This window comes from Lissotriton helveticus, chromosome 8, assembly GCF_964261635.1.
Source record: "Lissotriton helveticus chromosome 8, aLisHel1.1, whole genome shotgun sequence".
Taxonomy (NCBI): Eukaryota; Metazoa; Chordata; class Amphibia; order Caudata; family Salamandridae; genus Lissotriton; species Lissotriton helveticus.
In genome coordinates this window covers 1,314,508,145-1,314,523,927 of record NC_136069.1, presented here as the reverse complement: position 1 = coordinate 1,314,523,927, position 15,783 = coordinate 1,314,508,145, and the positions used below count along the sequence as shown (strand labels likewise).

General features: G+C 44.7%; 1 protein-coding gene across 2 annotated transcripts in view; it reads left to right on the top strand.

Annotated features, from left to right (window-relative positions):
• NYX (nyctalopin) overlaps window positions 1-15,783 on the top strand; it is a 170,988-nt gene that overhangs the window by 44,393 nt on the left and 110,812 nt on the right. The window contains exon 1 of one of the 2 annotated variants that reach the window (XM_078656181.1): window positions 13,033-13,159. The exons of the other annotated variant lie outside the window; for it this stretch is intronic. Coding sequence (XP_078512307.1) covers window positions 13,033-13,159 — 127 coding nt within the window. Of the gene's footprint in view, window positions 1-13,032; window positions 13,160-15,783 lie in introns of those variants that run through there. 2 annotated transcript variants of the gene reach the window in all.

Below are 15,783 nucleotides of genomic sequence, written 5' to 3'. Positions count from 1 at the left end.
CATCGGGGCGGTTCTAGACTCGGCGCAGTTTCGGGTTTACCCTCCCGAACATTGGGTTCGGGATATTCAGGCTCTGATTCCCATCTTTCAGCCTTTATCCCGAGTCTCGGTCAGGTTGACGCTGCGGCTTCTGGGGCTGATGGCCTCCTGCATCCTTCTGGTGCGTCACGCCCGGTGGCGGATGCGGGCTCTGCAGTGGGACCTGAAGTTTCAGTGGGCCCAGCATCAGGGCAACTTGTCCGATCACGTCTTGATCTCGGAGGGCACTGCAAGACAGTTGCAGTGGTGGCTCACGGACCGCGATTGGGTCAGTGGCAGATCCCTCTCCCTGCCCCACCCGGAGCACGTAGTTGTGACGGACACGTCCCTCCAGGGCTGGGGTGGCCACATGGGAGAGGCGGAGATCAGAGGACTCTGGTCTCCGGCGGAGACCCGGCTCCACATCAACCTGTTGGAGTTACGGGCGATTCGTCTAGCACTGAAGGCATTCCTCCCCTCTGTCCGGGGAGTGTAGTGCAGGTGTTCATGGACAACACCACCGCCATGTGATACTGCAACAAACAGGGCGGGTGGGGTCGTGGACCCTATGCCAGGAGGCTCTGCGCCTCTGGCAGTGGCTGGAACGTCAGGGCGTGACCCTGGTGGTTCAACACCTGGTAGGTTCTCTGAATGCCAGGGCGGACGAACTCAGCCGTCGGTGCATGGTGGATCACGAATGGCGTCTGAGCTCGGACGTGGCGCAAGGCCTCTTTCAGCAGTGGGGAGAGCCTTGGTTAGATCTATTCGCCACAGAAGAGAACGCGCAATGTCATCAGTTCTGCGCGTTGGAATTTCCAAGGCGGCACTCGCTCGGAGATGCTTTTCGTCGCGAGTGGAGTTGCGGTCTATTGTACGCCTTTCCGCCTATACCACTTCTGCCCAGAGTGCTGAAGAAGATCAGGCGCGACCGGGCCCAGTTTATCCTTGTGGCTCCGGACAAGGGCACGAAGATACTGGTATCCCGAGCTACTCAGCATGTCAGTCGATCCCCCGATTCGTCTGCCTCTTCGGGAGGACCTTCTGTCGCAGCAGCAGGGGACGGTCCTCCACCCAAACCTGTCCAGTCTCCACCTACAAGCTTGGAGATTGAGCGGCGACAGTTGAGGCCATTTGACTTGCCTCCCAAAGTCTGTGATGTCATTCTGGCAGCCAGGCGTCCCTCCACAAAGTCGGTATACGCCTGCAGGTGGAACAGATTTGTGGCATGGTGCACAGCAAAGGCTGTGGATCCACTCTCTGCCCCCCTTTCTGAGGTTCTCCTCTTCCTTCTTTCTCTTGCCCAGCAGGGCTCTGCTCTGGGCACTGTCAAGGGCTACCTTTCTGCCCTTTCTGCCTTCTTAAGGCTTCCTGATCAGCCTTCTTTGTTCAAGTACCCTATTGTTAATCGATTTCTTAAGGGCATCACACACATGTTTCCGCCTGTTCCCTTCGTGATGCCCCAGTGGGACTTGAACCTTGTTCTTACTTTCCTGATGTGCGCTCCCTTTGAGCCACTTCACAACTGTCCTCTTCGTCTTCTAACTCTAAAGACTGCTTTCCTGGTTGCCATCACCTCTGCCAGGAGAGTGAGTGAGCTCCAGGCCCTTTCTTGTACTCCGCCTTTCCTTTCTGTTCATCCAGACAAGGTTGTGTTGCGTACTAAGCCATCTTTCCTGCCCAAGGTTGTCTCAGCCTTCCACACCGGGCAGTCCATCACTCTGCCAACCTTCTTTCCGCCTCCGCATCCCTCTAAAGAGGAAGAGCGGCTCCACCGTCTGGACCCAAAACGTGCGCTCTCATTCTACTTGGATCGCACACGCCAGTTCCGGGTGGATGACCAACTCTTTGTTGGTTACGTGGGCGCTAAGAAGGGGAAAGCGGTGCACAAGAGGACCATCTCCCGGTGGATCATCTTGTGTATCCAGGCATGTTACTCCATGGCTAAGAAGGAGCCCCCTGCTGCATTGAGGGCTCATTCCACTCGGGCCACGGCGACTACAACTGCCCTGGGCCGGGGAGTGCCCTTGCAGGACATTTGCCAGGCAGCTACATGGGCCTCGCTGCACACGTTCGCAAGACACTACTGCCTGGACAGTCAAGTCCGAAGGGATGGCTTCTTTGGCCGTTCCGTCCTCCAGGACTTTCTGGTGTGATTATTGGTTCGCAGACCCACCACCGGGGTTGGTATTGCTGGGGTATCTATTCTAAGGTAAGGAATCTATCACTAACGTGTCTCTTTCAGATGCACAAGTTACTACTTGTGTAACGATATATCTGTAAGAGACATTAGTTAGTGATAGATTCCTTACCGACCCACCCATCCTCCCTGTTCTGCAAACCGATATCTAGGGTTAAGGTCATCCCCTTGCAGGGCCCTAGTTTCTTGGCACCAGTGTTGGTTCTATCATGGCTCTGCGTATCTGGCGCGGAAAAGCTGTGTATCAGAACTGACGTCAGCGCGCATGGGCGGCATCTAAGTACTCCGGCGACGTCATTCCGGCGCTAACAACGCCGACGACGGACGCGGAGCCGCAGACGACGCCTACCGACGCGCAGGGGTATTGCTACGCAAAAATTTCCGGATCCAGTCTGACGCCTGGGGATATTCTAAGGTAAGGAATCTATCACTAACTAATGTCTCTTACAGATATATCGTTACACAAGTAGTAACTTGTGCATAAATCTAATCAATTCCTTATTTTTTTTATTTTTTTTATTTTATGATAAACTCACCTTTCGAATCTATATATATAATATATATATATATATATATATATATATTTTATATGTTATCTTATTTGTATAAAGTAATAAGCTACATATCAGCTTGTAAATCAAGGTTAGTTCAGTTAAAAGAATAATAAGTTACATATCAGCTTGGAAATCAAGGTCAGTTCAGTTAAAAGACTATCTGTTAATTTAGGAAAGAGTGCGGTTTAGAGAAACACTCAAATTCATTGAGAGGGTCATCAAACTCGAGAGAAAGCTGCTGCGATGTCCGAGAAACCGCTGCTCGGCTGATGCGCTAGAAGACGAGATGAGAAAGCTCCTTGGCAGCCCGCGTACGTGACGCGGCTGTTGCCAAGGTGCCTTCCTCGAATTTGCGTCGTAGGCAAAGTCGGTGAAATGGGAGTGCTTTCCCAAACGATTTTGAGAAACGAAAAGGGAGAAAGAGGGGTGAGAACATAAATCAGGATAAAATATTAGTTCTTGCGGCAAAATGAAAGCGCGGTGATGTGCGCGATGCAGTCAAACGCGAGCTGACAAGAAAAACATCCTATAATCAAAAATGAAAACGGAAGCCGACCTCCGTAAATTGGAGGTCGGAGGGCCGATATAAGTTAAAGGTAGGCGGTGAAGCAACGCTAAAATATCCATTTGATTAAAAATCGTTAATTAAGAATAAATGAGGTACAATAACAAGTACATTTCATGTCAATGAGACACATTTCATGTCAATAATATATATCAACTAAGTTTAAGGCAAATATAACGTGAAATAACTTCAAAAACAAGATATATGAGGAGCTAAAATGAAGTTGACTTATCTGCTTGGAGCCGCATTTAAAAGAGGCTGATTGCCTAGTGATTCATACTATTGTTGCTTACTATATATTCTAAGTTGGAACTTTTGCTTTGTGACATATGCGGCTATGCTTGGACTGCATTAAAAGTTGTATGCATAATGGTAGCCTCCGGTCTTGTAATGAAATTGGGGCTGAATGCAGCCTAATCTAGATTTAATATGATGGCTATCTTGGAAATACAGAGAAACTACTCCAAGAGGGCCATCATATTGCGTACAGATGCAAGGTCATGGACTTCTTGGAAGCATAGAAATAAAACTTCAAGATGACACGCAACGTAAAACATCTTAGAAAGTTATTGGCTGTGCCAAAACTGCAGAGCAATTGAAAAAGCAAAGGCAGAGCCAATACTGTGAGTAATGGCAGCAGCCTCAATCGCACTGATTATAACAAGAAACATTTGCTAACGGTATGTCCTTTACATAAAGTGCCCCACTTAACAAAAGACTTGTTTAAAGCATTACTCTGGGGTGAAACATAAACAATATACAAAAAATCTTCATAACTTGTTGCAAGTTTATGGTTTACCTTAAACATGATCTATGGATGTATCTGAGAAAAGTGTGTTCAAGTAGCAGGTTTTGCTAGAAGATCAATCTAGGCGACTTTTAAGGAGTATTGATCTAATGTCTACCACTCAACGTTTGGGCATTCAGCAATTCTCAAGGGTTTGTATCATCTTTTTTAAAACCAGTTATTCACCAGAGGTTCCTGAGGTTTAGACTTTTTATGTCCCCTACAAGAATATGCAGGGAGATGGAATAGAGCAAAAAGAGTTGCAAAAATGTTGACTATGTGGCATGGACAGAGAAACGTTTTCCTATTTCTTGCATAACTGCACATCACTAGAGGATCTATGATGCTTAACCTTCGTGTCGAACCCCACCTTTTTCTATTTCGTAAACTTCTTAAAACCTGGTTATTTCAACAATCGGCCCCATAAGCCCACTTGTTTTTCTCCGTTCAGTCGCTAGCGCTGAGATGCCCTAGGGTAGCTATGTGCTTTACAAATGATGAATAATAAAAAATAATAATAAAGTATTTTTTTAACTATAATTTAATTCAATTTTACATGGCACGTTTACATTTTGTTTGTAAGGTCATTTAATACATTTTATTATATTAAAATGTAATTATGTAAAAACTTTCTGGATGCCTTACACAACATTTTGGAGGCATAATGAGTCCTAACAGTCATTAAAATACTTTGCATATTCCTTATTTAAGTGCTGTTTTGTGCCTCTTGCATCCGTTTTTCAGTTGTTTTTTAATCCCTCATTTGATGATGGTTTTATGTATAATTGTACATTGCTCTGAATGCAAAAAAGTTTATTATTAGTAGCAAAATCTACCTTAACAAGGTAGTTGTATGCAAAGGGCAAACATATTGCCAGATCAAAACATAAATATCTTAAGATGATGGACTGCATATCCTGGGGTCAGGACATCAAGCAGGACAGCATGGGAGGCAAAGAAGGAAATGAGTAAGTTGTCAAAATTCTACAAATTAAGTCACTTGATGCGATTCTCAGAGGACGGACTCTACCATACAAAGCAATGCAGCAGAAAACTGAATAAAAGATTTTGTGGAACATTAATATATATATGGAGTGACCAAAGTAACACAGAATAAGCCAAAAGGTATTAATGAACATATCCTCTTGCACACTGATTGCTGCTAGACTGCATTAAGCCCATCTTAAATATCTAGCAAACACTCTCAAAGGAAAGGTGCAAAAGAACTGGCGGCAGTCACAGGAGATGCTACACTCGTCCCATCTCAATCTCAACTTCCTGAATCAGGAAGTTGATGGAGGTCGCCTGCACTCGGGTGGAACACAACGCGGAAGGGAGAGACGTTAATAAGCAGGCGGTGGCAAAATACAGAGTTCGGATTCAGATCGGTGAGATTGAGATGGGACGACTGTAGCCCTAAATTGGGATTGGAATTTTGTGATATCGAGATACAGCTTGTGCTGCACGCCCTGCATTGAAAACACAGAACGAATGCGGATGCATTTTATTTATTTTATGACCCCTAATGAAGCAAGGACAATGGATGAGAAGTCGTTTCCAGATAGGAGGTATTAAAGCGACACAAAGTCGAGCCCTAAGGAAGCCGATGGGTTATGTTTAACCACGGCGAAATGCGCTGGCATGGGATTGGATTTGAAAATAATTAAAAAAGAAGAAATCTTCAAGAGCCCTTTGGATTGTTTAATGCTTCTCTAGATAACATAATATTATTGTTGTGATAAGCGGTGTGCTGCGATTATTGTGACTGTCAAGTGTGCTTAATCTTCTAATTACGCAGAGAGAAGTGGGGTGTTCTCTTCTCCCATTGTTATTGCAAGCACCCAATTGTATTGTGTCAAAAAACAAGATATTTAAGTGTATTTCTACTTGAGCGCTAAAATCTCCTTTAACACCCAACGTTTAAGGCTAATCATCATACATCATTCAAGCTTCACAGACACTTCCAAAGAAGCATTAAACAGTAGTACAGTTCATAAAAGAGGCACAAACAACAGTTTATCCTTGAGAAGAAAACAAGCCCAGAAGATCTGGCAACATATCGACGCACTTCCAATCAACACACAAATTCACATGTAAAAGATGGGAAAAAACAGGGATAACTGAGAGGCTGCAGTCAATATTATGAGAAGAAACACTGGCCTGTCAGATTGAAGAAAAACTCTTCACTCCAAGCAGTACCCTAGGTGAAAAGACACATGAGAATTGCAGAGATGTAATTGCTGGAGATATATGCAAACACACCTGATACAAGGAGCAGTTAGCCCACATTATGTTACATGAAAAAACTCATCATACTATTTTCAAGAGAGGTTCCACATTAGAATCTGCCGAAGGCAGCTCCCTGACTCAAAATTCTTCAATGTTCACACAACCGGATATATACAAAATTGCCTAGGAAGTTTGCATAGTGAGGGGGTAATGTGTCATCTTTCTTAAGGAAGGGGGCAGAATGGCAGATGCTATGTCAGAAATGTGTAATTTTTCACTAACTATGAGGGAAAAGTCCTGTCTTGGGGAGGAGGACTATACAAGTCGCAGTTCTCCCATGTTCATAGTCAGGACACTGGCACCACTACTAGCTCAGAGACTGGACAGGAAGCATGGAAGGAGTAGGGCACTCCAGAGTAGGGTGTAACAGAGACTGGATGGGTGGAAATAAGCTCACCAGAAGTGGAAAAAGAAATGTTCCATAGATGGCAATAATGGGGTCATGTACAACGAGGGAGAGCAGTTCCTAGGTAAGGGATGGGAAAGACAATTATTTTGTCTTGTTGCCCTGACACACCCCGAGAGGTGTCATGCTTCATCATTGGGCCTTGCTCCTCGTCGGGCCGGCGCTGCAATGCTCGACGGGCTCACCGTTTCCGGGGCACTTTATCGGAGATCTTTTTTTATGGAAGCCGTTTGGTGCATGATGGTAAAGGGCCAGAGTGGGAGATACTGCACGTGAAAACAGTGGTATAAAAAAAGGTGAGGGTCAGTCCTAGGTGCAATCTATTTTAATTGGCTAGGTAGAACCTGCCTGGTTAAAAATATATACAGGCTGCCCTAGTGGATTACAATGATGTGGCAGGGCTATCACTGGTGTGGGGTCGACATGTTTCGTGCCCAATGTTCCAGGGGAATCAGATGGCACTTCTTCAGGACCTATAAGTGAGTTGATACAATTAGGTGCACAATATGGAAGGAAAAAACATTAAAAGCAGGTAGTAGAATTAGTCTCGATATAACCTGCAATGTAGCCTAGTAGTCCTGTACCGGGCTAGATTCAACTCGTGATTACAGGAGCTACAGCCTGACGGGGGTTACGTGAGAGCACAATGTTGCTCCGTTTTTACTTTCTGGCTCGCAGCAACTCGCGGGCTCGCCTACTCGTGCTCCAGGTCCCCGTCATGGGGTCATGGCATAGTGTGCAATATGGAGGACGCTATTTGAGTTGGATCTCCGAGCGGCAACCTAATCCTTCATGATCCCGCTGACCAGAGACTATGAATACCCTGAAACAACCACTCCCCTCTCCCCAAGAGCTTTAAATCAAGGCCCACACATTGGTGTTTAAGGAGTGGGACCCGGACGCTTAAACTGATCGATTGTCTAACTAAATTGAGAAGATTGACCAATGGTGATGCAGCTGATGTACATGTTACATTTCCTGCCAAGTTGAAGGTTCTGCATGCCGGTAAGTCTCACTTCTTTGATTCCACCAGAACGTTTGCGGCGAGTTGGAGATGTGGTCCCTTGGTCGGTTGCCGCCGATGGCATACATGGAGGGGCAGGGGGTCCCTTTTGTGGCCACAGTCCCGGAAGGCAGCAGAGCTCTTGCTGGAGGGTACTCAGGTCTGCGGCTGCTTGGGGCAGCTTCTGTCTCACATTCAATGGCTGCAGGCAGTGGCAGCTGGAGATTCTCAGATGTGGACAAGCCAGAGAATGATAAACTGGAAGATGCATCTGTGCCTGACAGGCCTTAAGGTTATCCTTTTTGGGGCAACATTTTGCTGTTTGAATATCTGGGGTGTCTTTGTCTAAATAGTCTGTGAATCATTGTGTACATGGCTTTGCAGGGGCCTCCCTTCTAACACACTTCTTTGAAATAGGTATCCTATTCTACCTCGTAATGGGTACACCAAAGTATTTTACTCGGGATACACACTCAGCTCTGCTCCAAAAGTGCCTTCCTATTCATGTTACTGCCACATACAATGATCATATAGGAAGACACAAAGCAGTCAAAGGTAACATGGGGGATACTAGGTGGACCTTTGTATCAGTCTACCCACCAACTGCCTTGACTGACAGCACTGAAAGCACTCACTATCCTTCTTTTGAGGCTCCCTCTAGGGACAGCGATCATAGGTGGTGCTTTAACCTGGTTATGGACCTTACAGCTGACACTAGGGGTACTATTGCTCCATGTAGATCCACTACCCTCCCTAAGTGCACTGCATTATTGGGATTATCAGATGTCTGGTGGGTATTGCACCCTTATGCCTGGGAATCTACATATCACTCACACAGGCACGGCTCCTCCTCCAGGATTGACTATATCTTTGCTTCGGCCCCTTACATTAAACATTTTGTATTGCTGAATATATTGCCACCCTTGGGGACCTAACAAAAAAGGTGACAGGCTGTGAAAAATGAATGTCTGGTGGTTCCAGGATGGGGACTTCTATCGGCATCAGATAAAAGACTACCCCAAGGTCAATAAGAGCATGGTCATTATAACTATACTCTGGGCAGCTTTTTAAGGCGACTCTGTGCGGACGCATTATCTCCTATCAATTAGAAGCAAAAAAGTGTAGACATGGGGAAATATGAGATCTAGAGGAAACCGATTGGAAGTTGGAATGCCACGCTGCAACCACCCCTGGGGAGGAGCTAACACTTAAGCAACACAGACTTTTATGACATCAGAATTTGGTAAATACTGCTATGCTGTCTCAGCCGGTGTCCCATTATAAGATTTAAGAACAGGACGACAGGGCATTCAAGCCCCTTTACTGGCTTGCTAATAGTAATTGGAACTCTGCATGATAACAAGCATCCTTCATTCTAACGACCAGCTCTTGACTAACGCCGTTCAGATTGCACAAGAATTCACACACTTTTATGGATCCCTATAGCCTGCCAGGGATCCCTCGATACCCGAGCATGACAATCCAATAGCTAAGGGCCTAGTGGTGCCTCGGCTGTCTGCGGAAGCCCGCTTGCAGCTCAGTGCACATCTGATTGAACAGGAACTCCTAACTGCTTTGCCAGAGGAAGAACTCCTGGCCCTAACGACTCACCACTTGAGGCCTTTAAAAAATAGGCCTCTCTTCTTAAACCATCGCTGCTTGCAACCTACGATGAGTTCCCTCCCTACTAAATCAGTCTCTGAAGAAGAAAGGTCACGCTTTAACAAACCAATAGAATTGGAGGAGATTGTTAAGGCAATTAAAGTCATTCACTCAGGGAAGGCACCCTGCCCGATGGCTTTCCAATTGTTTTCTATAAGACTTTTACCTCCTTGATCATCGAGCACCTTAAAAATACACTTGATCACTTTTCACTATATGGTAAGGTCTCTGGTATGGCTGCTGAGGCCACCATATTGGTCATCCCCAAAGAGGGCAAGAACCACTCAGACATTTTACTAAAAGCTTGCCTTTCCTCACTCCCAACTGCGGCGATAGCCATTGATGCTGAAAAGGCATTTGACAAAGTGTCTTGATCTTTTCTGCATGCGATTTTTTAATCCCATAATGTGGGCGACTCTTTCATCAATATGGTTATGCCACTCTACGTGAATCCCTACGCAAACATTAGAATTAATGGTTCCACCTCCACATATTTTGAACTACACCAAGGTACAAGACAGGGATGTCCACTTTCACCCCCTGCTCTTTTTACTTACTATTGATCCCTTACTACTTACCTTACTCAATGCTGCACCTGGAATCAAAGGTCTCCAATTTGGCGCAAATATATATAAAACAGCTGCATATGTGGTTGATATCCTCATCTTTTCAGAGAATTTTGAAGCTGCAATCCCATGTATCATAAATACCCTAAACAAAGACAAAACAGAGTTATTTCCCCTAAACCCACTATGTTTCCCTTCTCATTTAGGCAACTCAGGACTTAAATGGCAATCCACACGTCTCAAATATTTGGGGATCTGGTTCTGCAAAAATCTCACTGACACAATACTTCTCAATGAATTGCAGACAATTGCAAAGGTTAGACATCTGAATGTTTGTTCGCCACAATATATCTCCTGGTGGGGCAGGCTCTAACCAGTCAAGATAATGATCACTCCAATAGTGAATTTTCTATCATCCATGTTACCTCTAAAACTATTCCCCTTCCTTTTTCAGGATCTGGACAAAATCCTCTCAATGTTTCTGTGGAACGATAAAAGAGCAAGGATCGCACAAAAATCCCTCAGAAAGAGCGTGCTTTGGGGGGAGGGGGGCTGTAACCTTCCAAATTGGAACTCATACCAAACTTCCTTCTGGCTGCCCAAGGTGCTGTCTGGCTACTCCCAGAGTCACACAATAACCCACCATGGTTACATATTGAACATGAGATTTGTTCTCCCTTTAGAACACCTTCTCTTCTTACAGTGTTGTAATTCACCCCCCCCCCCCCACCCTCATCGTATTCTTCAAGATACTGCAAATGCGTTAAATATGCTACACAAACGCTAGCGGGAGTCGATTCAGAACTCAAGATGGACGTCATTATGGCTTAATCCGAAAGTCAATGCTGACATCAAACCTACCATTGCCCCTTTGTGGGCTTCCAAAGGTGTCAGGCTAATCAAAGACCTTCATGATAACAGCAACGATATGCTCCCCTTTTCAGCTTTAGCCAGAATGTATAACCTCTCATATTTGGACTATTACATCTTCCTAAAGATCAAAGTTATACCCTCTGAACTCAACCTTTTGAAACACTCAACACTAGTCCCTCACCTTGCCCTTTGGCAACATTCGGGAAATATTGCCTCCAAAATGTATACGTTTCTATCTGATTCAACCTCAACACAAAATTATATCATTTACACCAAATGTGGCAAACATTTTGACAAACGGGTTTTTGAACAGATCACTGCTGATAACTCGCATAGAATTGACAAGCACTCCTTGAGCAATAAAATTGCCCTCTCGCTTATTCAATATAAATTCTTTTACTACGAATTTCCTGCATTGGACCCCAGCTCGATTGTTAAAATTGAGAATACGTGAAAACGATAAATGCTGGAACTGCTACCAAGAATCGGGCTCACACCAACACAAGTTTTTTGAATGCCGTCTCCTTGGCCCTTATTGGCTAGCAATCCAAAAGCATTTGTCAGTAATATTCAACATAACCATAACCTTATCATTCCCCATGGTAACATTTGGACCTGGCCTCAGCAATTGCGCTGCTCCTGGGTGCCATTGATATGGCGTTACTAGACCTTCTCATGACCAATGCAGTTAAAGTCATTCTTTCAGAATTGAAATCCTCTAGTCCTCTATCACATCATACTTGGTGGGCATGGGTCTCATATCTCCGAGGAGCATACACCTTACAACTTAAGAATCAGACTGTACCTCCGATCTCTAGTTTAGTTTTGCAATCTCATGACAAATACATTGAATTGAGCTCACAAGCCCTGGTTGCGCAGCCTACTATTACCTCTTGATTCTTCGATCTTTCACTCACTGAGGATTCAGATAGCCCCCCTACCCATCCTTTCTCCTCCTCCAATTCTTTATCACTTTTGTTTTTCTGGTTTATGTAGGTGATACGACATTATGAGATACTCCTATGATCAACATACACTTATTGAATCTGGCCACACAAGGTATAATATTTCTGTGATCTTCGACTCATATACCCTCCTGGGTATATTGCAGGGCATGTTTGGAAGGGTGGGTCCCCTTGTTCTGTAACTTGGATCTCGCTTAATCCATTGGTAGCTCTCATATTTCTAACGGTCATTCATGCTGTGACAAATAGTGCATGTAAACCAATAGTATTTCACCTGTATTTCGTACTTCATACCTTTTGACGGTATCGCACTGTTGGTTTCTTTTTGTCAAACCAATAAAATACTTTGAAATAAAAAGAAAAGAAAGAAAAAGCTGGCAAGCAGTGTGGCGCTGACCTGGCCTGGTAGGGCACGATGACGTAGCAACAGCGGGTAATGCACATAGCAGCTGCACGTGCTCCAGTTGGAAAATTCCCCTTCTATTTTAATGCACTTGCCTTTTTTGGGAGATTGTTGTGTTGGCTCTAAATGCAGAGGGCGGAGTTTGAATTCCTTTCCTTATTCTTTTTGTCACTGGTATAAGAAACATCAATATGATTTTTCACGTCATCGTTGCAGATTTGACTTCTTTTTCACAAAGCCATTTGAAAAATTTTGCAGAGATTTTGACATATTTTCCACAGATATGAACTGCCTCCACCGTTAAGTAGATTTCACGAGAACGTCTCTTCTACATCATTCCTACGGCTATTATATTATGGGGTCAGAGATGCGCGCCTAGAGGCGGCCATAAAGCAGATTGGTTTGCCCACAATCTGTTTTGTTCTGCTCGAGAGCTTTCAAAGGGCGATCCCACGCTCCCATCTCCACTAATCCCTCGTGTGGCACAGGAGATTTTCCTGTCATTAAGTGATAGCTTTTCTGTGGTGAGAAATGCCAACGGCGCGGTGGGCGCAGCACCCGGGATCAACCGGCTCCCGAGCAGCAGGGGAAGCAGAGAGGCTCCGATAGGAACCTGAATGCCCTTGAAAAACATCCGCGAGCCCAAAAGCCTGGGTGTACCTCACATTTCTTTCGGCGAAAAATGTCAGCACGGGACAGACCAGCGACAGAAAGGGGGCGTTTTCCACCTCACGATTGACTGAAATGTCCCCCATCCCGCGGGGCGGTTCTCTTGCTCCACCTGTCCTAGACACGGCCGAAAGAAAGTCTTTTCCAGTCCTGACATGCCACAGCGTCCCAGGCAACGTGATGTTTGCAATAGTTTTAAATGGTAAGGTGACGATTTTCGATTTTATTTTCGGAATCATATAAAATGATTGCTGTTAGTTTTAACTGCAAATAATGGGTATTTCGACATGCTGCCTAAAACGAAATTCAGATAAGGTCGTGTTGGTACGTCCAGTAATTTAAACATATCTACTTATAAAACAGAAAAGGGAAAAATCGTTTTAATGTGTGACTATCTATTTTGCGTTTTTTATTTACAAAGGGTATGCATTAGGTGAATGTAGTGGCATCTCCGGAAGATAATTTTAGTGGGGCACACATTGTGCCACAAAGAAAACTGGTGGGTTCACCTACAAAATATATATAATTATATATATTTGTGTGACTGCCTGTGTAGGTGTGTGTGTGTATGTACATATATTCTCACACACACACATACGTTTCAATCTGGCTTTGTATATATGTGCATAAATAACTATAAGTGTGCATTTAGATATATTCACAGATACATACAAAGTCAGATTTGAACATTTAAGCAAACACCACTGCTTTGTATTGAGAAGTTGATGGACAAATTGGAGCTCCTGGTACATTCAATAGCGGTGGTGGGCATCGCAAATGTTGGATGATCTTGTAAAATGCATCTATGCTTCACAGGTGTCAAAAGATATTTGAAATGCATCACGAATATGCAGATGTAAACTAAACGTATGATCGTCAAAGGTTGTCCTTGAGGGCCTGAATTCCCAAATCCTGATTCACAGGCTTAAGATTTGAGGGGTTTTTTTCAGTTACTAACAGACAACAGGATGTGTGGAGGGTCATAGGGAATATTTAACGACCTGTCCACTCACTCCCCAATTCATAGACAAAAAACACGAAGAGTGGAACAGGTCAGGATAAAGGTGTGTGACTATAACGGTAACTAGGGTCCAGCCGGTTGAAAGTGCGAGACAGTGCTCGTTGGGAAACAAAAAGAGCTAGTACCAATCCCATCAGACCACCCCTTTGGTGGAATATGCATCATGTGGGAATTGCTGATCAATCCATATCTTGGCTGGCCATACAGTGCCAGTTCTTGAAGTGGATGTCAGAAGACTAGTCAAGATGTTTGCCATACTGTGGACTAGATAGTGCGCAGTGCTCAGGTGAAAGTGATAAAATAAAATGACTACACTGGCTCTGTAAAGGCATGTATATGACAGTCCGTGTGTGAAGGGATAAAAACAGCGCTAGGTAGTATTACTACCCACAGGCGCTAGTGAAATGTGGTCGACATGTTTCTGCCCAAGGGGAATTTCCCCGGCATTCTTCAGGACCTCGAAAGTAAAATAGGCTACTGCCGCTGTGACTGAAACAGTCACAAGGGATGGTAACTAGCAAACCAATTACTAGTAAAAGGATACATGTCTATACATGGTTAGACGTCCACTACAGGGAGAGAAGCATTTCTTCTTCCTATCAATAAAGACAAACAAAACAAAAAAGTTATATGTTAGCCAACAACACTGGATAGCACATACACAACCCCCTTAATCCAGAAAGCCAGAATAGACCAGACACACCAACAGAATAATTGACATTCTGCTTTTTTTGAAATAAGCATATTAGCTTCATCACTTAGAGGCATTTCCTCACAGCGATACTCACCCAGCATTATGTGGGTGACGACCTCACCTCACCCGGCAACCGCTCGGGAGCATGAGGCCCCGCTCTGTGGTGTAGAAAAAGGGACACAATGAGCTCACAGCCCTATAGTGCCCAAGCCACTCGCTCTACACACAAAACCAAACAGACGTATGATCGGTACCCAGGTGATCTACCAAATTACACATAAAGCAACGAATCCTGTGTATTACATAAAGGATGGCACAGTATAGACATTCCAAAATTGTCTCCAAAACACACACACATGATGTTTAGACCTATCCTATAGAAAAGTGCCCCCATTACAATCAATAAAGTGGCGCTAGTTCATAGTGCCTCAAAGGGCATCCTATGGATGTGCTTAAACCTATTATTCAGATACCAACACTCGGTTTGTTAGTAGCGCTGGTTAAAGCAGACTGATCAAGAATCGCATTCAAGACTAACTGAGTTGACCTGAAAGCAGGATACCTTCGGCATCCATTTTGTATTACTATCCCAAAACAATATCTAGGCGCTAGTAAGAGGGGTTTGTTTTAAACAGGTTTATATTCAAATCAAATCATGAGGCTAACCTCAATATGGACCCCTGAATGGTCAGGGAGTCAAAAAAACCTTAAGAAACACCTCTATCATTCAGGGAGCATATCAGGACTGATCTGCATGCAAATAGTGACTAAATGGCAGAGAGTCCGTGCGGACACTCACCTGTCCGTCGGTACCTCGGTAAGTGAGACGAGCGGAAGTGGAGGCACCCGTTGGTTCGGCCTCCGCTCTTAAATACCCGCCAGAGGAGGCGGCAAAAGAAAGAGTCTTGCCCAAAACGTAGAACTCGCCGTAGTAGACGCGAGGTGCGCTGCTACTCTCTTGCGCATGCGCAGATCTCGCCGTAGTAGACGCGAGGTGCGCTGCTGCTCTCTTGCGCATGCGCATACACTGCATGGCGCATTGGCAATAATAATGTTTATAAACACCAAAAACCCCGATCGTGATATTGGTATTCATAAAAGTTTAGCCCCA